General features: G+C 41.6%; 2 protein-coding genes across 9 annotated transcripts in view; one reads left to right on the top strand and one right to left on the bottom strand.

The window, feature by feature from the left end:
- Positions 1-14895, top strand: LOC133411287 (dynein, cytoplasmic 1, intermediate chain 2a-like). Of its 7 annotated transcripts, none has more exons than XM_061693455.1 (17): positions 1-125; positions 2799-2907; positions 2980-3094; positions 3967-4114; positions 5583-5645; positions 5846-5967; positions 6675-6764; positions 7011-7173; positions 7252-7351; positions 7998-8123; positions 8258-8404; positions 8479-8592; positions 8670-8803; positions 9807-9951; positions 10378-10518; positions 10625-10750; positions 12451-14895. In XM_061693455.1, the coding sequence occupies exons 2-17, from the start codon at positions 2800-2802 to the stop codon at positions 12550-12552; spliced, it is 1944 nt and encodes a 647-aa protein (XP_061549439.1). In that variant the 5' UTR covers positions 1-125; position 2799; the 3' UTR covers positions 12553-14895. The 7 variants fall into 7 exon arrangements, with proteins under 7 accessions (XP_061549439.1, XP_061549440.1, XP_061549441.1 ...); XM_061693456.1 differs by having other exon boundaries at positions 4024-4114; XM_061693457.1 differs by lacking the exon at positions 5583-5645.
- The window catches only part of LOC133411286 (electrogenic aspartate/glutamate antiporter SLC25A12, mitochondrial-like), a 16171-nt gene continuing 4490 nt past the window's right edge, over positions 14840-26520 (bottom strand). For both annotated transcript variants that reach the window (XM_061693452.1, XM_061693453.1), the window contains exons 3-18: positions 26350-26495; positions 24911-25026; positions 24448-24587; positions 24186-24332; positions 22457-22595; positions 22284-22377; positions 21828-21912; positions 21482-21569; positions 21247-21405; positions 21112-21164; positions 19175-19255; positions 18955-19095; positions 18731-18869; positions 16351-16509; positions 16113-16203; positions 14840-15998 (exon numbers count right to left, since the gene is read on the bottom strand). In XM_061693452.1, coding sequence (XP_061549436.1) covers positions 15791-15998; positions 16113-16203; positions 16351-16509; positions 18731-18869; positions 18955-19095; positions 19175-19255; positions 21112-21164; positions 21247-21405; positions 21482-21569; positions 21828-21912; positions 22284-22377; positions 22457-22595; positions 24186-24332; positions 24448-24587; positions 24911-25026; positions 26350-26495 — 1986 coding nt within the window. In that variant the 3' untranslated portion in view covers positions 14840-15790. The remainder of the gene's footprint in view (positions 15999-16112; positions 16204-16350; positions 16510-18730; positions 18870-18954; positions 19096-19174; positions 19256-21111; positions 21165-21246; positions 21406-21481; positions 21570-21827; positions 21913-22283; positions 22378-22456; positions 22596-24185; positions 24333-24447; positions 24588-24910; positions 25027-26349; positions 26496-26520) is intronic.

Consider the following 26520-nt stretch of genomic DNA (forward strand, 5'->3'; position numbering starts at 1 on the left):
GTGTCTTCCACTCCAGCTTCCAGCATCATCACCGACCATCACTTCTCTTCAGGAATAAAAGCAACCAAACCAAACCAAACCAAACCGGACTGCTTTGTCACTGGACTGTTTGACTTGGACGTCAGGTGTTTACAACCTTACGAATTTTCCACTTGTATTTTTTTCGGTGCTTTTAAACAAATGGGTGCGGTTGAGTTTTCCGACGCATGCTAACCTTGACAGCTAGCTGCTTGTCCGGGCTGTCAGTAAGGCTTTTAATTCGATTAAACCGTGTTTGGCAGGTTCGCTTGTCGAGGGAAAACATGTATGTGACATTCTCAAATGACTTACACCTCATTTTATTTTAATACTTGTTAAATTTCTCTTAATAGCTATTGCTATTTGTAGTTGTTAGGACAGCGGGTTGAGCTTCTCGGTTAGGGACCAGCACTGACGTCATAGATGGACAAGAGTACCGTTTGGACATGACAATTAACTATTTATATATTTTAATTGTAATCTATGGTAATGACACGTTTATTCCTCCTGGCTATTTCAGAAGGGGTTTCATTATAGTTTAAAACAACGCCCAATCTCAGACACGAGCACATATAAAGAGAACATTGTAATGAGGAGCTGTTTTCACATTAGTAGTGTGACAAGCCCAGGGCTCTTCTTCCTTTTTTGGAAGGCTTATATTAGCCTAGACATCACTTAAAGACTGGTTTTGTTCACGAACATGGAGGCAAAGCATATGCATGGCCGCAATCATACTTGTGCAGTGGTACCTTGACTTACAAGTGACCCGATTCACAGTTTTTTTGATTTACGTAGATATTGCTTACTTACTTGGTGTATATATTAGTTATTACTAATATTTTCAAAATACCTGTATATCAAAATATACTATATAATTTGATAGAGGAGTGTTACACGAATAAAATGAGCCCTAGTGTGTAAGAATTGGATAAGGATTAAGGAGTTTATGACCCTTTATGTCAAAAATGTCCCCAAATTTTCTGGACAGAAATCAGTGTAAATCATGAGGAAACTTTTTACCACTCTTTGGTAGAAAAAACACCTGGATGGCATCAGCTCGAGCTTTCTCATTTTACACAATAAAACTGTGAGCAAACGCACTGCCGGACTTGACAGAAAAAAAGAATAATAGCAGTGAATCAAGGACATGTAGGTTTCTATCTTGGACGAATCCTATGAACGTGTGATTTTCGACACCGAAATCGAGGAACATTTTCATCTTTGTCAGAACTACAGAAAATCTCAACTGAATTGAAAAATAAAAAAACGAGGTGCATGGTAAAGGGATTTCCCAACAACGTAATCGGAGAAGAACAAGTATTATCTTGCACGAAACAATGAGAACACGCGATTTTGATGGACCTCTGCTAAATTCCCGGACCCGATTTCTGGCACAGCGAAATGGAAAGAAAATTGCGACCATATATTTATGGATTTAGTAACATAACTATGAATATGTATGCTTTATGTTGCGAGAAGGGCTGCAACTACCGCTTATTTTAATAAGCAATAAATCAATGAATCGGATTAAATAATAATAAAAAAATCATCCCTTTATTCCAAAACATGACATTATTTAAAATTGACAGGTCAGAAACTGCACAAACATAAATTGATTATGATAAAGTTACGGTTTGGTCTGTAAGATGTCATAAAATAGGCAAAAATGTTGATCATTGTTTTCCAAAGCAAAAAGATGTTTGTAAATGTCTTATTTTGATGAAACACAAATCAGTCTGCTTTATTATTGTAATAAATTTTTATGATGATTATAAACATTTACTGCTTTATTATTATTATAGCAAATGTAATTAATATTTACTGTAGAAAGGCTGAAATTCCGTGGATTTGGACAATTTTAAGTTAAATAAGGTTTTTAAAAGATTTATTGATTATCAAACATCATTATCGATTCATTTGATAACAGATTAGTGTTCGATTAGTCGTTGCAACGCTAAATGACACTTTTCAAAACCATTTTATTTCTTGACATTCTCCTTTATTATGTTTTATGTTTCTTTATTAAAAAATGCAACAACATTTTTTTTCTGGTTTTAGGGGCTGACACAGATTAATTTCAGTGCGGAAATTAGATTTTATATATGCGTAAACTGAGTTATGAGCTCGGTTATTGAGCAAATCAAACTCGTAAGTCAAGGTACCACTGCATTTATTCAAACCACTTGTTGACCACTACAGTCACCCTGTTGAGTTGTTTACAGTAGTTTGAGATGCCTGTGGAGGAAGAAAGCATGTAAAAATAGACTTTCTTCTTTCATGTGGGTAATGTCAAATCTCAGACAGGTTTTTGTTTTCATCTCTCACTTTACACTTCACATTCGGTACACCGGGACACGCTCAACTCAACTTAGTTTTAGCACTTTAAAAACAACCACAGCTGAAACAAAGAGTTACGTAAATTCAATTTGAACATAAAGCATAAGACAACTGAACCCGCTGGGTGGCCGGTTGTCGGGGTGCCTCAGTGGGGCCAGCGGACCGCCCTAAAAAAAAAAGACAACTGAACATAACATAATTTAAAATTAGTTTTGCTCAAGTCTTATGGGGACATTTCATGTGACATCCTAGATGACGGTTTGAAACGTTTTGTGTGACTTTGGATTTTCCTTGTACTAACTGTGTAATGTATAATGTTTGCCATTTTGTATTTAAACTATGTAAAGCATTTTGTGAGTCCTCTCAGTGAGAATTGCTACATAACTAAAATTGACTTTACCTACTTACATAATTGATGAAGAAATGCTGCCATCTTCCCGCAGTATGTCTGACAAGAGTGAGCTGAAAGCCGAGCTTGAGAGGAAGAAACAGCGCATCGCCCAGATTCGAGAGGAGAAGAAGAGAAAAGAAGAGGAGAAGAAGAAGAAGGATGTTAGTCGCACTAATACTAACGCCGATAAATAAGTCAGAACTGGTCCTTGAGCTTGTCCTTGTCCTCTGCAGGGAGACTCCAAGCGCCAAGTGGATGCAGGCGCCGAAGACTCGGACCTGGAGAAGAAGAGGAAGGAGGCCGAGGCTTTGCTGCAGAGTGTTGGCATCACCCCTGACATACAACACGGTATACACACACACCCACCCACACACACAGACACACACACAGACACATACACAGAGAACCCGCATGCTCATGTTTTAATTCGCCGCAGTCGTACTTTGACTTACAAGTGCCCCAACTTAGTTCCGATTTTTTGCTCTTGAGATACAAGCAAAAATCTGAGCTACAAGTCCGCTTCAGACCCCCACCACTAGATGGCGCCCAGTAAATGCCAATAAACCCCACTGAAGATGAAGAACACAGAAGGACAAAACATTAGGTACAGCACTGTTTTCTGCTCGCGTTTTCCGTGTTTGCAGGTTATATGAAGCAAATGTTATTAGTACTGTGTTTTTAGACAATACTGTTGAGTGCAACTTTTCTAACGAAAAACATTTTAAAAAAGTAAATTTTTATTTTGGGGGGGGGGGGGGCTTGAGTCGATTAATTGCATTTCCATACATTTAAATGTGTGAAGATGATTTGCGATTTGAGTGTTTTCAGATATGAGCTTTGCCACAGAACAAATTAAACTCTTAAGTCAAAGTACCACTGTATGTACAGTATCAATAGTAAGAGTGTCACAGTACAACAGTATCCAGGATCACCGCTGATGGTCTGCTTGATCCGCTGCAACTTTAACAAACTCTTAACGTTTCAGTTTGACTAAGTTGTGTTCACCCCTCTCACCTCACACATTATCTGACCATTTTGTGCATGACACCTAAGCCTGCCTATCATTTATGTTCATTCTCTCTTTTCTCCCCAATCTGTGTGTGTGTCTTTGTCTTGTCCCCTTGCTTGCATGCCTCGCTCATCCACTCGCCACTGCTACTCTTACACCCCCGCACCCCGCCTCACTCTCCCACTCACTCCCACATCCGCTGGTCACACAGCCACAGCTCAGCCCCTGAGGGTAGTAACAGAGGATACCTGTCTATTTCACTACCTAGTCCCCGCCCCCGCCCCCATGTCTCCCTCCAACAAATCAGTGGCCAGCGACGCAGGAAGCCAGGATTCTGGAGATGGAAACGCAGGACCAAGGTGTGTGTTTGTGTATGTGAAAGGTTGATTATTAAGTATCTAGTGTGCATGCATTCTGTGAGTGTGTGAGAAAGAGTGCGATAACACAGTTAACCAGACACTTTATTAGGTACACCTAATGGACAGTCAGTCTCTGCCAATTCAAAAGCTGTAGTAATGCGTATATTGATTGGCACTGAGAGAGGCACTGTTGTAAAATATTAATATAAAAATATACTGTTTTATTATATTTGAAATGTGTTTCCATCATTTGGCTATAAATAGAGGGGGGGAAATAGAAACCTCTGTCATTGTGATGCAGAGCTACAAATCTAGAACCACAACAATGAACAAATTTAACTTTTTGTTAATGTTACTCAAAACTGAGCATTATTTTTTTGAAAGACAGAAATGTGGATACAGATCTTTTATTAGATTTCATTATTGTAGATCAGGTTAGTCCTGTAATATTTGTTGCATTAATTTAGTTTTTTTCCACCTTACAATTGGTTAATTAAAATGTATCTATTGATTTGTTAAATTCATTTATCACATTAAATAATTGGAGATTAATTTATTGTAAATAATAAAATAAAGGTCTGATTAACATAAACATTTTGTGGAAGCATTGAAGTGCTGTATTTTTATTAAATAATTGATTATTAAATGTAATCATGAATAACGTTGAAAAAATGAGACATAATTATCCATCCATCCATTTTCTGAGCCGCTTCTCCACACTAGGGTCGCGGGCGTGCTGGAGCCTATCCCAGCTATCATCGGGCAGGTGGCGGGGTACACCCAGAACTGGTTGCCAGCCAATCGCAGGGCACATATAAACAAACAACCATTTGCACTCACATTCACACCTACGGGCAATTTGGAGTCGTCAATTAACCTACCATGCATGTTTTTGGGATGTGGGAGGAAACCGTAGTCCCCGGAGAAAACCCATGCAGGCACTGGGAGAACTTGCAAACTCCACACAGGTGGGGCCGGGGAGTGAACCCCACTCCTCAGAACTGTGAGGCAGACGCTCTAACCAGTCGCCCACCGTACCGCCCACATAATTATTGTTATTATTATAAAAACGGACTATGTTGCAAACACATTTTAAGTTTTTTTCCTTATGCCCATTTTTTCATTTTAAAAATGAAATGTGGCCCTTGAGCAAAACTGTTTTCACACCCCTGCTGTAGATATTACAGGTGTACCTAATGTTGTGTCCACTGAGTGTAAATGATAAATGCTGACCTGTGCCCTCTCTGCCTTTTCACCAGCACGCTGATGTCTACTCGATTAACACGCACTTCTCCTCTCCCTTTCTTCCTTCCTTCTTTTTACTGTCTATTCCATCTTGAACTCTATCACACCTCACTCTTGACCCGTCTTCTCATGTGGTTGGTTCCGTACTGCTGCTGTCCATGTGTCCTCTTTCTCCCGTTTCTCTGTCTCTTGCTAACTCCATCTGGTGGTTTGGCCCCTTAAGGACATTGCATTGGGATCCTGACCCCTCTACTCTGCAACTCCACTCCGACTCTGAGCTAATGGGGTACTGCTCCTCCTCTCACCTGCCGTAGCTACCAGCTTTAATTAGCTTCTGTAGTTTCATCTCAAAAGTGTCCAAATATATTTGAGTGTTCGTAATATCTCTGTAAACCTTCATCATCATGTTTCTCCTCATCTCGAGTTCTTTCTTGCGCTGAGATCTTGCTTGTGTGTTTATGTCCGCTGTGATGCCAATCAATGCAGGCGCGGGGCCGTGAGGCTCGGCATGTCCAAATTGACCCAAGTGGACATTGTCCCCAAAGAAATGGTGTCCTACTCAAAAGAAACCCAGACCCCTACTGAAGCTCACACTGATCAAAAAGCAGGTAAGCAAACATACATAAACACATATCTTTAAACCTTAAACTTTAAACAGAGTGGCTCATAAAGCGTCAATGCCATGCATCCAGCATATACACAAGCATGAACCCATGTTACATAAACAGCTTTATTCATCAGATAAATTGTTCAAAACAAACCACCTTCACATGAAGCCCATCAATTGTAATGGCTGTCATACTGGCCTAAATAAATTGCTAGCACAAACTGACGTAACATGCAACATGGACAAACAAATATGTGCTAGCATTTTACAGAAACGATACTAAGACATTAAACTCACGTTTTGGCGTTTACACACGGCGATAAATGTTAGAGAACACAGGCAAATTGTAACAGCAAAGTAGACTACACAGGCTATTATAAGCAGCTGCATCAAGAGAGAATCAGAAACATACTTTCATTTTTGGTAGCTTGAGGGGCATTCAAAGACACCCAACAAAATGGGACATCACAAATGCAGATAAAAAAATACTGTTAATTAACCCTAACAAAAAGTAATAACTTTAATCGCTTTGGCCTGAGCACAAAAACAATGAAAAGATGAGATATTCAGCAAATAACAGAGGATAGCTTCCCCCAAAATTCTGCGAATGCCCAAATGCCAAACCGCAAATATGAGGGGTCTTTACGGTATTCTATAAATTTGTGTATAAATGTATTTACATTATGTTGCTGTGTGCGTGTTCTACAGATGAGGATGAGGATGATGAGATAACTGCGCCCACACCAGCACAGGACGCTCAGGAGGAGAAGGAAGACCAGGATGACCAACATGAGGAAGGTAATGTCTGTATTGTCACACCATTAGACAAAGTCAGATCAAATCAAACTGTGTATAACTTCCAATAGCTGAAAGGGGATTCATGGAAAAGCGTAGCATTTAATGTCTTACTGTAAGTGTTCAAGTTTGATGTTTGGAAAGGGTGTAATAACACTATCAATTCCATACAAATTAAAATAATTACTTGAACAAGTTTTAAAAGTGCAAGTATACTAAGAAATGATTTTGTCCCCTGTTTGTGTGTAGACACCCCCAAAGAGCTAACAGAAGAAGAGAAGCTGCAGGTCCTGCACTCTGAGGACTTCCTGGCATTTTTCGAGCGAGGCAGCAGGATTGTAGAGCGAGCGTTGTCCGAGCAGGTGGACGTCTGCTTTGACTACAGCGGGCGAGATCTGGAGGACAAGGAGGGGTGAGGCTCATTGTAGGGGAGGGAAATGCAGGGACGGGGATGAAATGCAGGACCCTTAATGTATTCTGTCCTGTTCAGGGACCTGCAGGCTGGCGCCAAGCTGGTTCTGAACAGACCGTTTGCTGATGAACGCTGGACCAAAAACAGAGTGGTCACCTGTCTGGACTGGTCCCCTCAGGTGGGTTTGCAATAGATTATGTCCCACTTTGAGTCAGACTACTTGATCTCCTATTCATCGTGCCAGTTACATTCTGGATCCAGCTTTGATAGGTGGACATCTGCCATACAGCGAGATCATATGATAAGCATTTTTTAAAAAGAGTTAAAGCCATAATTTTATTAAAACAAACTTAAAGATATAGTGAAACCGTGATAGGTGAACTGCAGTATAGCAGGGGAATTACTATGGTTTGTTGTAAATGATGGCGGCACGGTGGGCGACTGGTTAGAGCGTCAGCCTCACAGTTCTGAGGACCCGGGTTCAATCCCCGGCCCCGCCTGTGTGGAGTTTGCATGTTCTCCCCGTGCCTGCGTGGGTTTTCTCCGGGCACTCCGGTTTCCTCCCACATTCCAAAAACATGCATTAATTGGAGACTCTAAATTGCCCGTAGGCATGACTGTGAGTGCGAATGGTTGTTTGTTTCTATGTGCCCTGCGATTGGCTGGCAACCAGTTCAGGGTGTACCCTGCCTCCTGCCCGATGACAGCTGGGATAGGCTCCAGCACCCCCGCGACCCTAGTGAGGAGAAGCAGCTCAGAAAATGGATGGATGGATGGGATGTTGTAAATGACACTTAACTGAAAAGGCAATTGTATTCCACCAGTACCCAGAGCTGCTTGTGGCCTCCTACAACAACAACGAGGACTCTCCTCATGAGCCTGATGGAGTGGCACTGGTCTGGAACTTGAAATATAAGAAGAGCACACCTGAGTACATATTCCACTGCCAGGTAAAACCCAGTTCACATTCTGCTTACAGTGATTATTAAAGAATATAGAGTACATCTCGGAATATTGACCAGTTTGAGAACCACAGACCTAAAGATATTCTAAATAAAAACTTATTTTGTGTGCCTTTCTCCAGTCAGAGGTGATGTCAGCCGGCTTTGCGAAGTTTCACCCCAATCTGGTGGTGGGCGGCACCTACTCGGGACAGATTGTTTTATGGGACAACCGTAGCAACAAGCGAACCCCTGTCCAGAGAACGCCGCTGTCTGCTGCTGCACACACTGTAATGCTCAGTCGCTCACTTTGTACCAACACACACTCCGTTTGCTTGGTTCTTGATAAATTGTTGTGTTGCAGCACCCGGTCTACTGTGTGAACGTGGTGGGAACCCAGAACGCCAACAACCTTATCAGCATTTCTACAGATGGAAAGATGTGCTCGTGGAGCCTGGACATGTTGTCCCAGCCGCAGGTACGAGCATCATACCCTCCTTGTTGAGAGCCACATGAGACAATTTGTGAGTCTTCTGGTGTTCCCGCCCCCAACAGGACAGTCTGGAATTGGTGTTCAAGCAGAGCAAAGCAGTGGCTGTAACCTCCATGGCCTTCCCGCTCGGTGATGTGAACAACTTTGTAGTGGGCAGCGAGGACGGCTCGGTCTATACCGCCTGTCGCCATGGGAGGTGAGTTCTCATAATGCGGAGTCAAGTTTTTTTGTCCACTCAGATTTTAGCCTCTACATTGCCATGTCAATCCAGTATGCCCAGGGGCTTCACAATCAATAGTGCTGGATTGTGTACTTTAAACAAAATTAGCATTGGGATTGTTTAAATTTGTCCTCACAGGGGCAGAGCGTTGGCCCTCGACAGCGTCAGCATTTTTCCATCCTCTGATTTGTCGGACATACTGTAGCTAGGGCTATCACTATTGAATATTTTTAGAATAAATTATTCTATTGATTATTCGATTTGGATAAAACTATTTTACATCACAGTAGATCTCCGCAAGTCGCATGGGATAGGGAGCGGGTCGCAGTGCGAAGATAAAAAAAAAAAATGTGGCTAATTGACACCCATTATAATTGCATTGTTTTTTTTATAAGTGGGGATAAACCACCAGTATTGTTTCCGGGGATTGGTTTCCTCCCAAAAGAAAAAAAGAAAAAGAAAAATGAAAAAGAAAAATTAAACAATGGCACTAAACGATTAATCGATGATCAAAATAGTTGCCGATTAATTTGATAATATTGTCGATTAATTGATTAACTGTTGCCCCTCTAGTCATAGCAAATCTTGGTGCAGCCAACTTTGATCAATGTAGCGTAAATCGGTCATTAACCAATGTTAATTGAAAGATTGAGAGCAGAAAGCCTGCATCACTCCTCCGGTCTCACGAGTGAAAGTATAACATTTGATTGAATGTTTTTTTGTCATGTTATTGAAAAAATATTGATTCTGAACTGCTCCAGATGGTGTATGTGGCACAGTTGTGTGCTGTTATATTGTGTTTTTGTATAGTGTTAATGATTTATATATTGCAACATGATAGTGGTGGTATTAAGAGGTGGATTATGTTCGGTAAAAGTCCCCACTGAAGACCCTGGTACCAAATGCACTGCTTGTTGGAAATTTCGTTTCTGTGTCTTTAAAACAATGCTGATTCTATTGTAATGCTTGTGCCTTTCAGTAAGGCCGGCATCACTGAGGTGTTCGAGGGCCACCACGGTCCAGTGACAGGCCTGAGCTGTCATACCGCAGTAGGACCTGTGGACTTCTCTCATCTATTCATCTCCTCTTCTTTCGACTGGACTGTCAAACTCTGGAGCACCAAAGTGAGACATTCACACACACAAGAGACAGTGTTCCCCTGCTATATTGCAGTTTGCCGAATATGGCCCCACAATATTGCAGATTTTTTTGCTGTCGAAGATATCTACTTGTCTTGATAGATAGGTACTGTGGCTATAAAAAGTATAAATCTAATATAAAGATGTAAAAATGCCGGGTTTACAGTATGATATAAAAAAAGAAACGAGACAACGATGAATAATTTGAAACCTTTTCCACCATTAATGTGGCCTGTTTCGTTGGATCTCCTAAACAATAATACTAAAAAAATAAATAAGAAAAAAATGTAGAGGTTCTAATTACAGTGGAATTTCACCTATTGTGATTGGATCTGAAATGTATCCCCCTTAATGAACAAGGGTTCACTGTACACGATTCTTATGGGTAATTCTGTGGTCTTCTCTCCATAGAGCACCCGCCCGCTGTACTCGTTTGAGGATAGCTGCGACTACGTGTACGATGCCATGTGGTCTCCAACGCACCCTGCACTCTTTGCTTGTGTGGACCTTGCTGGACGTCTGGACCTCTGGAACCTCAACAATGACACAGAGGTATGTCCGTTACAAAAGTACTCTGTGGAACGCACCCCAATGTTCTGTTATTTGGGGGATGGGGGCTTTAAATGTTCTTCTCATAGAGGAACGTGTTGTTCCTCAGGTTCCCACTGCCAGCGTGTATGTGGAAGGGGCTCCAGCGCTGAATCGTGTGCGATGGGCTCACTCGGGAAAAGAGATCGCCACAGGAGACTCTGAGGGACAAGTGCAGGTGTACGATGTGGGCGAGGTGAGAGCTTAAATAAGTTAGCTATTAAATGCTACTAAATTAGCCAATTATTGTTCTCACAGTCTGTACTTAAGTAGAAGTACAAATACTTGTGGGGGGGAAACCCTGTAGTAAAAGTACAGATTCATATAATGACACTTTATCCACAACTGAGGTACTATCATCATCTTCACCTTCATAAATTGGACCGCGGTCCATAACATTTAGGTTGCTTGAAAGAAAAGAAAAAAAGTGGGATTAGAAAAATAAAGTTCAGTGCAATAGTGGTTTAACTCCAAATGTCAAATCTATCAATATTTTCATGAAAGGTGATAAATAACATTTACATATACTAACATGCTGATAGATGTACTGGGACCTAAACTAAAGCACTACTTACTTTCTGAGTCTTCTGTCAATCTCTGAACATCACTTTCAAGGATGTTGGCCCAGTGTTGCCCTGGAAAAGTGACGAGTGCAACAATTTTGCCCTGGAAAAGTGACGAGTGCAACAATTTTGACATATAGGGGGCAGTCGCCCCCTATATGTCAAAATTGGAACTAAACCTTGATTTTGTCTGATGTTCATCTGAAAGTTAATTTCTGCAAATAACTTAAAAACAACAAAAATTGAGTTAGCCCACTCGGTATAAGTATTTTAAAATTGGGAGTTACCTTTTAATCACCCTGTAAAATACCCAAACTTGGCATAGTGGAAAACAAAAAAAAATGGGGCATGGCTTTGTTCCAAGTTAAATTCTCACAATACAATCAGGACTGAACTGACAAGTCTTGCATAAGAAAAACTAAATAACATAACCCCAAAAATGTTTTTTTTTGCTAAATTAGCTAATGATATCAACTGAAAAATACATCTTATTTGTATGTTATTGTTTTTTTTTTTTTTTTTTACCTGAGATGGAGAGTTTTTCTTCGTTGGCACAAGAGTAGAAAATAGTTACCTATTTTGAAAAAAGGGAGTAAAAGTAAAAATTGCCTTCATTTACGAGTTTAAACATTCTGCGACCATCCTCGTAACTCAAAACACTCTTATCTTAAATCATCAAATTGCATTGAAATGAATGGAAATGCCATTAATCTGTTCCAGCCCTACATTTTAGTCTATCTGGTGTGCACGCCTTGGCCACCAGGGAAAAGTATAACAGACATACAGACACAAACCAAGAAGAGTTTCACAACTAAGTGACTCAGGAAGCTGCAGTAATATCGGTCGATTTCCGCAGAGGATATAGGCTATATGAGTATTATATCCATTACTGACAGGGTTATAACACCGTAACATAGATGCTAATTTAGTTTTCCCGTCTATGGCATTTTGTATTCTGTGTTAGCATTAAGCTAAGCTGTCTCACATACACAGCTATGTTTTATGTCTAGTTTGACACTAAATGTCATCTGCAAGTGGCAATAAACAGCTTGTAGCTTCTTTTTAGAAGAATTGTTCACTATCTGCTTGTTGTGAAGTAAGTTTAGTTTGCTGACACCATCTAGTGCTTGTATCTCAAATTTTTGCTCCTAAGTCAAAGCAAAACATTTTCGAAGCGACAGCTCGAAAAACTTGCCTAAGTCAAGGTTCTACTGTACTCAAGTAAAGTACAGATTAAAATCTTGTCAAGCACAGTAACAAAGTATTTGTACTTGATTACCTTCCACCACTGGTGCTCTCAGATGCTTTTTCATAGCCTTTCGTCTTTTTGCAGCAAATCTGCGTGCCTAAGGCTGACGAGTGGACGCGCTTCGTCAGGACTCTGGCCGACATCAACGAGAGCAGAGACGAAGCTGAGGAGCTCGCCAACGTTTGATGACACAAACGATCTCCTTTTCAATTGCTCCCTTAGTACACTACATTCCTCGATAACACTACCGGAGCGCCACCATCAGGCTTCCTCTTCCCACACACTTGACCCTGTCTTGGCCTGGAGATGCGTGCAGTGTTAGAATATAGACCATTTTAGATGTTTGTAGAGATTGTTTCGTTTTGAGTGCATTTTAGGGCGATGAATGTCTCTGGCAGCAGTACTATAACAAAAATCTAGCATGGAAAACTAGAAAACAAAAGACTAATTTCAATTTGGCTGTGAAATTGGAACCTTTAACATTCCAGGGCTTCACTGACTGCTCCCAAGGCCTCAATCAATATGCAAACCTTTGTACTTGCACCTTTATACTAACATTTTAATTTTTTATTTTCCGAAACCATGTTTTAATATTTTTGCAACACCCTAGTGCCCATGACTGGAAATGTGTGAGAAAAAAATCAAAAGGATGGACCCTATACAAACCTGGTTGTGTGTTCTTCAGCACAAATTGGACACACTATTTCGCTGTGGCCTGTGTAGGCGAGTGTTAAATTTTAACCACTGCAATATTTAATATTTATTCCGGTGCTTGCACTTATTTAAAAAATGCTGCATAGTCTGACAAATGCTGCGTTGTACTAAAAGCCAGTGTAGCACACACAGTTAGCACTACAAGCTTTTTACCTGATAAACTATTCAGGCCTCAACTTTAAACAGCTATTATTTACTGTGTGTTATGTAATTGTTTAAGAACATTGTTCTAATTTTTAACATCGAAATGAATATTGATGATGAAGGTGTAATCCAGAGATCGTTTTTATAGCTACTTTACCGTCCAAATTTTCCTTCTGTCCATGTAATAAACTGACTCTCTAGTCTCGGTCAAACTAGTGTTTCTCAATATCAAGGACAATAGTTTGAAAACTTTTTTGTTGTTGTGGTTTAAAAACTGAAATGAAAAATTTGAAACATGTATTTAATGACAACAAAATGATTTTAAAGTCCATGTAAAGTTAAAATGTCTTCTGAATTTGACCCATCATAGAGCAGACTGTTGTTACCAAGCCTGCCAAATTTGACTGATTAAAAAAATCGCTAAGTATATGAGACTTAAAAATTGTGAAAAATGTATCCTCTCAAACGCTGTGGGTGTCTCCGCTGAATGCGTTGAAACCTGTGTTTCTTTTTTTTCTGTCCTGTTTGGCTGTTAGGTCAAACAGAAAGGAAGACCTGTATCCCTTTTATGCCAGAAAAGTTTTACTATGTGACAGTGAACTCTTTCAGCTGCGACTGTGGTTTCTTTGTATTCTGATTGATATTGAGAATTACAGTTATTCAGTCGAACAGAACAAAGTTTTTAAAGGGGAGTGACAGAAAATCAGGAGAGGAGTGAAAAGGTAACAAAATATAGTAAAAGAAGACAACAAAAGACAGAGCACTAGGTGTAAACAAGATGAGGAAAGTAAAGTATTATATAACTAGTGCAATGAACCATTGGATTCGAGTGTTGTATGGATCAGTAGTGCTACATCATGTGAGGGAAGGAGAGGACAATATAGGACATGACAGGGACAGGAGGGGAAGCATTCAGGACACGGCTTGTGATCCTGGCTGTACAAATGAAGCCTAAGCCCACAGTGTAACCAATCCACGCCCAGTCTGAAGGCGAGACGGTGTCTCCTGTTTGGTGGAAAGGAGGGCCCATAGGGGCGCCCGACAAGGGGACAATAAAGGGGGGAGGGGGCATCCCAGTGGGGGGGGCAACCCGGAGAGCAGCCGTTGGGCATGAGAGGGGAGCCCCCACAACAAGCAGCCATCCAGCCCCAGGAGCATCGCCATGAACCTAGTGTGAACCCCCCCACCCCCGTGTTACTATGACTGCCAGGTCCATGACTGGCAGTCATTGGCCCTACCCTGTGTATAAGTGCCCCCTGAGTTGTGTGGTGCATTAAAATCTGGAGTGGCCTGTGAGGAGGGGGGGGTGTCAATGGTCATGATCATGATCTCCAGAACTGGGCTCCTCAAAAAGGTTGCTCCTTCCTTATGCTGTACAACTATAGGATTTAGGATACTTTAGGACATGCATCCTTTGAACGTCTCTAAAAGATTTTGTTGATGGATTTCCTTCAAGTGTTTAGCATTCTTGAAATGTTTGCTGTTCCGTCCTTAACAATGAGAAACCCATTTTGAAAGCACGTAGCAACCACACGATGGCGGAGAACGTTCTTCTGCAAATGTGTTGTACTGTGGATATGAGGGCTGCACTTCCTCATTGGAATAAAACTCAGTCTGTGTTTGTAAAATTAAAACCACATATTTATTTCAATAAAATGACTGAACTTTTAAGCATATACTTCATGAATACTTAATTTCATGAACGCAAAGGTTTGTACACCAGTAAGCGTGACTCTCATTGCTCCCCTCTTGCTGTAACATGACAATAATCACACCATGCATTAGATGTCACCTTTTAACAGTTGTCTCAGCAGTTTTCCAGTATGTACAATACTGCATGTTACATTTTCATAACCGCTGTGCTAAACATTACTTTTACAATATGTACAGTATTTCATCCTCCTGTGAGTGACACCACACACAACTTGGGTTGCAAAATTCCAGAAATTTTTAAGTCGAAAACTTTCCATGGGAATTAACAGAAATTTACCAAATTTAAGGGTGGCTCTTACTATGGAAATTAAATGTAAAAAAGTCATTGATATCAGCATAAGCCTGACTTAAAACAACCAGATTCAGCCATATTCAATTCCCATGGAAAGTTCCCGGAAACATAACATCCCCCCTCTTTGCAACCCTACACACAATACACGGCTAACAAGCTAATTAGTTTCTATGACCCCAGCTTTTACTCACAAAAGAGTATAAAAAAAAAAAGAAAGCGAACAAAAATCAGAGCTACTCATGAGAGAGGAGTGCTTAAGGCTGTTTCGTATGGATTCTGGATTGACCAATGGAGATTCTAGGAGTGGACAGCCACTGAAGATATGACACAGTTGCTGCAGTTCTCCCGGCGACCAGGTGCTGCACCGCGATTGGCTGGGGGGGGGGGGTGGGTTGGCCGCACTACATTTAACCACAAGCTGCCGTTTGTTCTTGAATCTACACCCCCCTCCCCGGGCATTATAACTGAGGCTGTGTTCTTTATTGTTGTTGGTGTGAATATCTTCATGCCCGACTCCTGGAAAAGGATGATAGAGAAGCGATATGAATGCTCAGACTCTGCCTAAGTGGACTGAGTGGAAGCGGCGGGCTCTGGGGGGTGAATAGACACAACGCCCGTGGACTTGAATTTGGGCAGGTGTAGGCCGAATTTGTTCTCCACGCCGGCGAAGGTGGCGGCGGCCAGACTGTAGCCTCCGACGTGATCGGCGTTGATGGGGGGTAGCTCCGAGATGCGAGACTTGGGCGTGGGCTCGGATCCTGATGGACGACTGCAACGGAGGACCGCAAAAAGTTATGTTGAGTCTACAGCCATTAAACTTGAATACAGGTGTTAAAACTCATGTAATGACTTGCTCTGGACAAAGGAAAAAAAAACAACTTACTGTCCTCCAAAGTCAATGTAGAACCACCTCTGTAAGAGTTCATAGGTTACCAGAGTGACACCAAACTGGGGAGAGGACCGGCACATACGAGCTGGAGAAGAGATTTCAATTTCAATGAGTGCAAATGCACTCCCTAAAATTAATTACTCTTACTCTCTCACTCCCACACACTGTCGCTCTCACACAAGCTCCCTCTCATTCTCGTACACTCTTGCCCTCGCAGACACACTACACACACCTCCCGCTCCCTTCCACAGGGCTCGGAATCCTTCCTCCCGCATGATCTTTCTGAAGCAATCGGTGACTCCGGAGTAGGTGGTCTGACCCGCCCGGGCGGCCACTTGCAGACGAGTCTTGATGACGTCGGCAGGCGTCACGAGCGATGCTGCAGGGATACCTGGGAAATCAAGCCAGAAGAGACTTTTGCTGAGATGACCCTACTACAAAAGTGTGGAATACAATGAACCCCTTCCTATTGGTGGGTTGCAACTTTTTTGTGGAACCTATCCTCAGCTATTTGATGAAAAACTATTTAAATTTTTTGTTCGCTTTCTATTATGCCCTAAGATGTCGCCAAATCCTTGGCTTATTGGAAAGTATTAATTGGTGTCATGGAAGTATTGTACGTTGAAGTGATGAATCTCAAGTGAGAGATTGAAGTCTTTATATGTCGGGGGTGGGAGCAAGGCTTAGCCTCGATTGTTAGCGGGTGTTACTGAGGGAGGGTTCGGAACATGTGCGTGGTTTGCTCTGCGGAGTGGCTATTAAAAAAGCTGAAGATACTAAATGACAGATGTTTTATATTCCGTGACAATTGCAATTTTTATGGGTTACAAAAGTGAGGGAAGCCATACACCTGTCTATATAAGGCCTAAAAGCTCACAGTGCACGTCAGAGCAAATCAGAATCATGCGGTCAAAGGAACTGCCTGAAGAGCTCAGAGACAGAACTGTGACAAGGCACAGATCTGGCCAAGGTTACAAAAAATATTCTGCTGCACTTAAGGTTCCTAAGAGCACAGTGGCATCTATAATCCTTAAATGGAAGACGTTTGGGACGACCAGAACCCTTCCTAGTGCTGGCCATGCGGCCAATGTGAGCAATCGGGGGAGAAGAGCCTTGGTGAGAGAGGTAAAGAAGTACCCAAAGATCACTGTGGTTGAGCTCCAGAGATGCAGTCGGGAGATGGGAGAAAGTTATAGAAAGTCAACAATCACTGCAGCCCTCCACCAGTCGGGTCGTTATGGCAGAGTGGCCCGACGGAAGCCTTTCCTCAGTGCAAGACGGATGAAAACCCATTTGGAGTTTGCTTAAAAAAAAAATAAAAAAAAAAAAGGACTCCAAGATGGTGAGAAGTAAGATTCTCTGGTCTGATGAGACCAAGATAGAACTTTTAGGCCCTAACTTTAGCAGTATGTGTGGAGAAAACCAGGCACTGCTCATCACCTGTCCAATACAGTCCCAACAGTGAAGCATGGTGGTGGCAGCATCATGCCGTTGGGTTGTTATTCAGCTGCAGGGACAGGACGAGTGGTTGCAATCGAAGGAAAGATGAATGCGGCCAAGTACAGGGATATCCTGGACGAAAACCTTCTCCAGAGTGCTCAGGATCTCAGACTAGGCCGAAGGTTCACCTTCCAAAAAAACAATGACCCGAAGCACACAATTAAAATAACGAAGGAGTGGCTTTAGAACAACTCAGTGACTGTTCTTGAATGGCCCAGCCAGAGCCCTGATTTAAACCCAACTGAGCATCTCTGGAGGGACCTGAAAATGGCTGTCCACCAACATTCACCATCCACCCTGACAGAACTGGAGAGGATCTGCAAGGAGGAATAGCAGAGGATCCCCAAATCCAGGTGTGAAAAACTCATTGCATCGTCGCATCATTGTATCATTCCCAAAAAGACTCATAGCTTTATTAGCTCAAAGGGTGCTTCTACTAAATTCTGAACAAAGCGTCTGAATACTTATGGCTGTGTGATATTTCAGTTTTTCTTTTTTTTGTTTTCTTTTTTTTTTTTAAATCTGCAAAACTTTCAACAATTCCGTTTTTTTTACCTGTCACTATGGGGTGCTATGTGTACATTAATGAGGGGGTGGAATGAACTTAAATTATTTTAGCAAATGGCTGCAATATAACAAAGAGGGAAAAATTTCAGGGGGTCTGAATACTTTCCATACCCACTGTACTTTGTTGAGACCAATTACTACTTTTCTATTAGCAGTTTTTGCTAGCGTGTCATTTAGGCTAGTACGCTAGCTAATACTACTGATGAGCTGAATAATTGAACCATTGAATACAGTAGTTTATGTAAAATGGGTTCATGATTATGTACATGTTAGATGCGTAGCGTCATGATCATCTCCGTTTGAGGTTCTTTGCTGCCATCTTGTGGCATCTATACACATTTATAAACCCCTTTTGAGTTGGAGCATCAATTATTTGTGTATTTTCCCTATTCACTGCAGGTGTCGGTCCTTATCTCACGCATTTGGCGGGCATTCACCAATTACATTTTAAAAAAAAAAGAAAAAAAAAAGAAAAAAAAGAAAGAAATTAAACCCAAGTGATAGCTGCACCTCATTTGAATCTTTAATGTACAGTCTGTGTTTACCTGCAATGGCTCCAGCAGTGAGAAGCTGCAAGGCACCGAGCCGACCTTGTTCGTCAGCCATCAAGGACTTGAGGTGGGCGTAGGCGGGGAAATAGATGGCGGAGAAGGGGATGTCCCTCAGGAAACAGGCCTTAGCTCCCTAGAACCACACAGACGGCAAAGACCACCGAAGACTGAGTCTACCAGCGAGGAGGTGGGTTACAGAATGCACTGGTCATATTTACCTTGTAGAGGCCAAAGAAGCCCAAGTCTCGCACCACGTTGATTGCGCTAACTCGAGGCCCGGTGGTGATCTCGCCTGCCACCTGCAAACGGATCTTCACTATCTCCAGAGGGTTAGTAAAGATCACCTGGGATCCTCCGGCCTTTATGAACGAGAAGAGAAAGCGCTAGTTAGCACATTTTCTTTAGGACTTACACGTGCGCAGTGAGTCTGTCACTTACACAGCCACCAGCCAAGATCTCAGCAAGGAAAGGAATTGAGTTATCCTTGTCGGTGAACTTGTCACGTACGAAGTCATTCACCTGTGGAGCACAAATAAAGTTACAGGTAGTATGTTTGTCCATCTGTTTAAAGACACCTTTAATTTCTACTGTAACAGTGTAGGGAAATGTTTTTTCAATAAACGGTGATAATATTTCAAATGTTTCAAATATTTCAAAAATATTACCATAATTCCTGAATACCATATTTTGTGTCACTTGTTCTGTAGTGTGCGTGGCTGCTTAGAGCATTGGTTCTCAAACTAGGGTCCGTAGCTTGAGGGGCCGCAAAATAATTTGATCGTTATGTCGTATCATTTAAAAAAGTGCGTACCTGTATATACGGGGATCAAGGTGCCAATAAAACAAATTGAATAAACTAATCACTTCTTCATACCTCAGCTATGGGCCCATTAAAACCTCTGATATGATTGTAATGCATCACATAAATCTGATATCCCTGCTTGAATAGTATTTTTTAAGAACAAAAGGCAAATTATTTTAGGAATAAAGTCCTTTTTTCTCGAGAACAAAAAGTGTATATATTCAAGCATTTTAAGTACTCCTATTTTTTTAGACAATAATCATCTTTTCCAGACTAGAAGCCATTATCCATCCATCCATTTTCTGAGCCGCTTCTCCTCACGACGGTCGTGGGCGTGCTGGAGCCTATCCCAGCTGTCATCGGGCAGGAGGCGGGGTACACCCTGAACTGGTTGCCAGCCAATCGCAGGGCACATACGAACAAACAACCATTCGCACTCACATTCACACCCACGGGCAATTTAGAGTTGTCAATTAACCTGCCATCCATGTTTTTGGGATGTTGGAGGAAACCGGAGTGCCCGGAGAAAACCCACGCAGGCACGAGGAGAACATGCAAACTCCACACAGGCGGGGCCGGGGATTGAACCCCGGTCCTCAGAACTGTGAGGCAGACATTCTAACCAGTCGCTCACCGTGCCGCCTCTTTCAGAAACATTTAACCGATTTTCCCCCTGATTAATCGAGTAAGCGGATAAAAATGTATTTAGCATTATTAAACACCACCACCAATACAAAATATACGTGAGGTGCAGGTATTATTTTTGGCCATTTGGGGTCGCCGCCCTCCCGTTCTCGACTGTAGCATCTGTGACTTTGAATGCGTGTGGCTTTAAAAGGTGGGGCCTGGCCTGTTGAGTGACGTGTGCATCAGCAAATGAGAGTGGAGTTGGCTGTTGTTAGTTCACGTTAGCAAGTCTGCACGTTGAGTCCCTGGTTATCGGTTATGGCTAGTGTATGAATGTGCTTATTACGTGTTTATTTTGTTACCATTTGTTCAATAAATTGTTTTGAAGGGCCCCGGCGGCTATGTGCTACCCTTGACCATTCATGGGGGTATTACAATACGTTCTCATTGGCAGTGGTAAGCTATAATAAAGTTATAATAATATAATATAGTTAACATTGACACCTTGTGTTGCGATTGTAGACGTGCTGTTGTGAGATGTTCAGTTAGTTATTTGCAGTAGACACATTATGCTTTATCTTCTTGTGTGTTAAATGTTTTTACACACTATGAGCCTGGCTCGTGTTCATTATGCCAACTTATTTCGATAGGGAATGATGAGGGAGTCAACAGTTACATTAGTCCGTGTGGAAAAATGATCACTGCAACGCATCGAGGCAGAGATTTAAAACTTTTTTTTTGTAATCGAATTATTCAAGTTATTTGATTAAGCCCTAATTTGATCTTTTCGGGCGCAATTATGTTTTTTTTCAGATTTCATTTAGCAATAATGTGATAATACCGATTAGCTTGATAATTTTGGTCATGATAGTTGCGATACAAAATGTTCATACTGTTTTTTCTCTGTTAGTGTATTAATGGGTGTGCATGAGGGAAGTGGACTCACAGTGAGTTTGATGGCCTTCTCAGGCGCCACGCCAATAAGCTGGGGAACCAAACCTGTGGGACATTATGCCAGATTGCTCGTGATAAGTGATGTAATTGGCAGGTTAGGAAGCAGGTGTGGTTTCTTGTGGCGTACCTCTGTAGAAGCCAAAGAAGCCTTCGTAGCGAAGCACTTTCTTGGCGCAGTCAAAGCTGTTCTTGTACATCAGCTCCCCAACAAAAGACCCCGTGGACCTTTGGTTCTGCATTCGGGTCTTCACCAAGTCAATTGGGTACACCGCCGTTGCGCCCGTGGCTGGGCAAAGAAACACAAGCTTGGACCAAGTGATCTCTCATTTGATATGTTGATGGCTCACAGGAGAAGAACTTACCTCCAGCAATAGAGCCCAAAGTGAACCTGTAAGCAGATTCTGCAACTTGGAGCCATACAGGCCTTGAACTGTCCCCTTGAGCCTGACTCTGGGTGAACCATATAATGGAAAATATAACTAATGATGATTTGTACTATTGTAAAGCAGAATGCAATATTACAACAGTGAAAGCTGTATTTCCTCAAAACTGGCCTCCACTTGAATAAAATGCTAATTAATCACAAATAATCGGCACACCTCAAAGACAAGCTGATTATTTGACTAATCACGTAACCCTCCCCTGGTAACAAAATGTGGATATAGAGTATATACAATATGTGTGAATCAGGCAGTGATGATGTGTTACCTGTTTCTGGGTTTCAGCCAGGTTATATGGAAGACTTCCTTCTTCTAGCGGAGCTATTCTCTCAATGTCAGCCAGATTCAGGCGTCTGACACACAGAAGTACACATAATCAGTGCCGAGAAGGCCGTGAAGTGAATTCATTTCAAGCTCTGGCTGTCATTTAAAAAAAAAAAAAAAAAAAAAGTTAACATTTGGTGAGTAGTGTATGTACTCTGCACAGTAACTCCAAACTGTAAATTTACCTGGTGATGTTAAATGATGGAACATTTGCTGTCAATTGCTTACAATTTCAGAAGCGGTGACAGCATTTAGTAGAAAATGATTAATCTCTCCTGGTCACCAATCAGAAAAGTCGCACCCAGAGATAAACCAATGTTGACTGACTTAGTTTGAACTGATAAAAGAAGTGTTGAAGTGACCGCGGTTGTTAGTTTTAAGGTGCTACTACTGTGTTTACCCTGAGGGGGAGTGCAGGCCTGATAACTGGTACAGGATGTCAATTTCCATTGGCGTGATTTGACCAAACTTGTTGGCAGCATGAACAAACTCCTCTGCAAGGGACAGATAAGATTGGAAATAAGATGTGATGAAACAAGTATAAAAAGCTTCCTTCCACATAGATGAACGTACCTTTGGTGACCAGTGTGTCGTTCCACGAGCCGGCCAGTGTGCTGTAGATCTTGCGAATCAGCTCCATGTTGTTAAGGAGGGAGTTGAATGCATTGAAGTAAGAGAAGCTGACCAGGTGAGAAGTGCTGCCTCCTGCTGCCTGGAACGAGAAAACCACAAAGCAATTTCATTCAAAAGATTTTTTTTTCTCATATAATAACATACAACTGGCAAATATAACACAGTAAATGAATGTCTTATATAAATACTCGGGATGTACCAGTCACATTTTCTTTTTTTGCACCGGAGTCTGAGTCATTTGACTTTCAGTAACTTCCTGTACCGAGTCCCGATCTGACACCTCAGCAAAGCATTAAGAAAGGAAAAAACAACAACAAAAAAAAAAAAAAGAGCTCATCCAAATTGTCTCAAGTGTCTTCTTTTTTTTTTTTTTTTTTTTTTTTTCTCTAGTGCAGTAGTGGTTCAAACAAAGTGTGAATGTACGGGTATGAGCTGTAGCTCACAGCAGCTCCTTGAGTGAGTTTTTTTCATTGTGTTTATGTGGTTAACTGTTCTTCCGGCCATTTATAAATGCATGAAAAGTGCTTCATGGACTTTGGCTCTCGTTTCCCACATGCATGGGCATTACAGTAATAGGCATAATGTAAAAATCCATTAAAAAAACCACTGCAATAAACCACAGATTTCCACACAAAAAAAAGAAGACGACAGACAGTTACGTTCTACCAAAAAACTACGATGTAGCAGGAGTGCGAACAATGAACCGCGATATGGTGGGGGAACACTGAAGACTACTTAAAAAACACTACAGGACTTCCTCTGGGGAGGGGGAATCATCATCTAACTAGAAATAGGGCTGGACGATTATGCAAAAAGTAATGACCACAATCATTTTGATTGATATTGTAACCAGGAATTAATAAACAATTATTCATTGATTTTGAAACTTAGTATTTGTTTAATTACCAAAACTCAACTTTAAATAGAACTTAATTGAACAACCAGAAAATAAATTAGTACCAAGTAAAATTATAATACATTAAAAAATGGAAATAAAAAACAAAACAGCCATGGCTAAAAACATAGGCAAGCCTGGGGTATTGTCTATTATATATATTTGTTCCCTGCGATTGGCTGACGACCAGTTCAGGGTGTACCCCGCCTCTCGCCCAAAGATTGCTTTATTAAAAAAGAAGACATTTCAACAGTGCAGAAAATGCAAAAACAGTTTATGATTCAGTTACTGGTTTAAATGTACCATGTCAGAAAATAAGCAAACATTTTGATAATTGGTTTGTTTCTTTATTATTATAATAAACAATTATGAATATTTACTGCTTCATTATAACCAATATAATAATTAATATTTACTATTGAGAAGATGGAACTGACATTTATTTTTTTATGGAGGATTTTAGAAGGGTTTGAAGTGCTCAACCCACTTAAATTTTTTTTTTTATTCCACAAAGATGACGGCCACTTGTCACGTTGGTACTCTAAGGAAAATTAGTACATGAGTTGGGGGTTTAGCCAGGTGATTTTTGCCATTATTTTGGTGATATCCAAACACCACCTATCTAAAAAAATAATAGGACAGAGCAGAGCTTAAACAGAAATACACAAGGTTTGCCAATACTGAGCTGTGTTGTACATAGTAAGTTGTCATGACTGTGAAAAATTAGTAGGTTGTATCTGAGGCCATAATCAAGACTCTCACACACAAACTCACTGAGACAAGGTTCTCCTCCACAAATGGTGTGAGCATGTGGTGCCTGATGGTGGCCATAATGTCACTGAAGTCCAAAGCGGAAATGACGCCATTCTTCCCTTTGTCCTTCTGGGCAAAGGCCTGCCGAGCGTGCTCCAACTGCAGCTCCTACAAGAACATGACACCGTCAGGCTAAGGGTAAAATTGTACACCACTAAACACGGGTGTGTCCTGTGTGACGAGGAGGTGAAAAGCAAGAATGCTGTGTGTTTAGGCAAGTCACCTGCAGGAACTGGGTGAACTCGAGGTAGTTGAGACGTTTCTTACGGTCGTGCCCGAAGTGCAGATGGATGAACTCGCAGTCCCAGTTGAAGGGAATATGGTGGTGCACTGTGGTCTGGCTGAAAATATCTCGTACATTCTCTGTGGCAAGAATACACAAGTTTAAAAAATGGGACTCTAAAGTCCCAAAGCATTGTGTTTTTGGGGAAAAAGAGAGAGTAAGTTCATCCAGGTGTTATGAGCTAGAAAGAGTAATAATCAGGTTCACAGCATCACGTTAGGAAATTCCTTATCTGCAATGGACTGCATGAAAACACAGAAGGCACTCAAATGATGCACCGCATAAACACATTGGACATCAAGTTGGGAACAGCTGCATTCAATACGAAGTGTTTTGGGATAAACCAGTCACGTGACTCGTGCCTTAAGGTGGACTAACAAAAAGAAAAGACAATGGAACGTACCAAAGGAAATGTCTCCAGTTCCGGTCTTGTCAAATAGCTGGAAGGCAACTATGAAGAGAGCGTCAGGTGCACACAACACTGACTCAAAGGCAAGAAACTCCTGGAATGAGATGAGCCTGCCATAGTAGTCAGACAAGAAATACATTAATTGATTCAATCTTAGTGAAATAATTTAGAGTATCAGAGCCAAAATGAGATTGGAACAGGAATAATAAAAAGTGTGGTACGTGGGCTCAAACAAGTCGTAAGCAATATAATTACCTTATTAAATAAAAATTAAATGTACTACATTTAAAACGTACAATCAAACATATTGCAGTGAAGCTTGTAGCTATGCATACAGCCTGCTTAAACTTTTGTTTATAGCAGGGGTCTCAAACTAAATTTACCTTGGGGCCGCTGGAGGCAGAATCTGGCTGAGGCTGGGCCGCGGCGCACATGCACCCGCGTGAAATTGAAATTTTAAAAAATCCAATCTTTTTTAACACAAAATAAGATAAACAAGGACACTGACCAGACCAGATTCAGGCGAGAGCACACCTCAACCAGACCGAACGCGCCACCCATTTACTGCCATGCCATCCAAGCGCCTTTTCTTTTTTCCATTTAATATGGGAGTGGTTGGGGGCCACGACGCGCTCAGCCCGACTGCAGCCCACCCCAACATAGATCCGACCGGACTCAAACCGCAGACCACACATACGAGTTCCCCACCCTTCTTTTGTCTCGTCGTGCACGCATCACCTTGATTTATTCAGAGAGACATAACCTATATACGTCGTATAATGTCATGCTGGCCAGCAACTTAAAACACTTTTTTGGGACGTGTTGTGCACAACACGCGCTGGGATGAATGTCCGCGTTTGCCTAGCCAGGCACAGAAGAAAAATCTCCATGGCAACGCTGCTGTAACTTTCACTCATTGAAAATGTTTCTCTGCTTGCATCAAGCCCGGTCGATGTCACGCCCCCGAGAGCCATATACGCCACAGTGATTAATAGGTTCTTCAGATCCGCACACAACACTGTAAAAGTGGCATTCATATAAAACTCGAGGGCCCCACTAACATTAAACTTTCATATTAAGGTGGGGGCCACGAAATATCGCCTCGTGGGCCGCAAATGGCCCGCGGGCCGGCAGTTTGAGACCACTGGTTTATAGAGTAGAGTACGTTTTTAATACTGGTCATTATGGTGGTACTTGTAGAACTGATATTCTTTTGGATGTAGAACCTGGTGTAAAATATTTGAGAACCACTGTCTTCAATGAGATTATGATGATTAAATACTACATAAAAGATATGAGTGCATCTAGTTTGTGTATCATTTGTGCACATCTGACTGCATGGATAACAAGTTGTCTATTTTATCTTCATGAGCTAACAGGTATAGTTCAACAATTAGTAAAGCGTAATGTTTGTGGATTAGTGGCACACACACCCGTCCTTCGTAGTGTCGGCCACAGCAGCCAGCAGCTGTACAGTTCTGGGGTTGTGGTGGATCTGTGTTTGCAGGCCCAGATACTTCTGGACAAAGTCTCCTGGGGTCATGAACCTGTCTTCATCTTTGTCCACTTCACTGGCATACTGAGCATGGAAACAGACACACAAG

This window comes from Phycodurus eques, chromosome 13 (assembly GCF_024500275.1).
Source record: "Phycodurus eques isolate BA_2022a chromosome 13, UOR_Pequ_1.1, whole genome shotgun sequence".
In the NCBI taxonomy this organism is placed as follows: domain Eukaryota; kingdom Metazoa; phylum Chordata; class Actinopteri; order Syngnathiformes; family Syngnathidae; genus Phycodurus; species Phycodurus eques.

What these genes read in the sequence shown, in the direction of transcription:
- LOC133411287 (XM_061693455.1), top strand. Translation starts at nt 2,800, where the DNA reads ATGTCTGACAAGAGTGAGCTGAAAGCCGAGCTTGAGAGGAAGAAACAG. An exon ending in GTCTGGACTGGTCCCCTCAG is followed by an intron (nt 7,352 to 7,997) that starts GTGGGTTTGCAA and finishes GTATTCCACCAG; the next exon opens with TACCCAGAGCTGCTTGTGGC. An exon ending in ACCGCCTGTCGCCATGGGAG is followed by an intron (nt 8,804 to 9,806) that starts GTGAGTTCTCAT and finishes TGTGCCTTTCAG; the next exon opens with TAAGGCCGGCATCACTGAGG.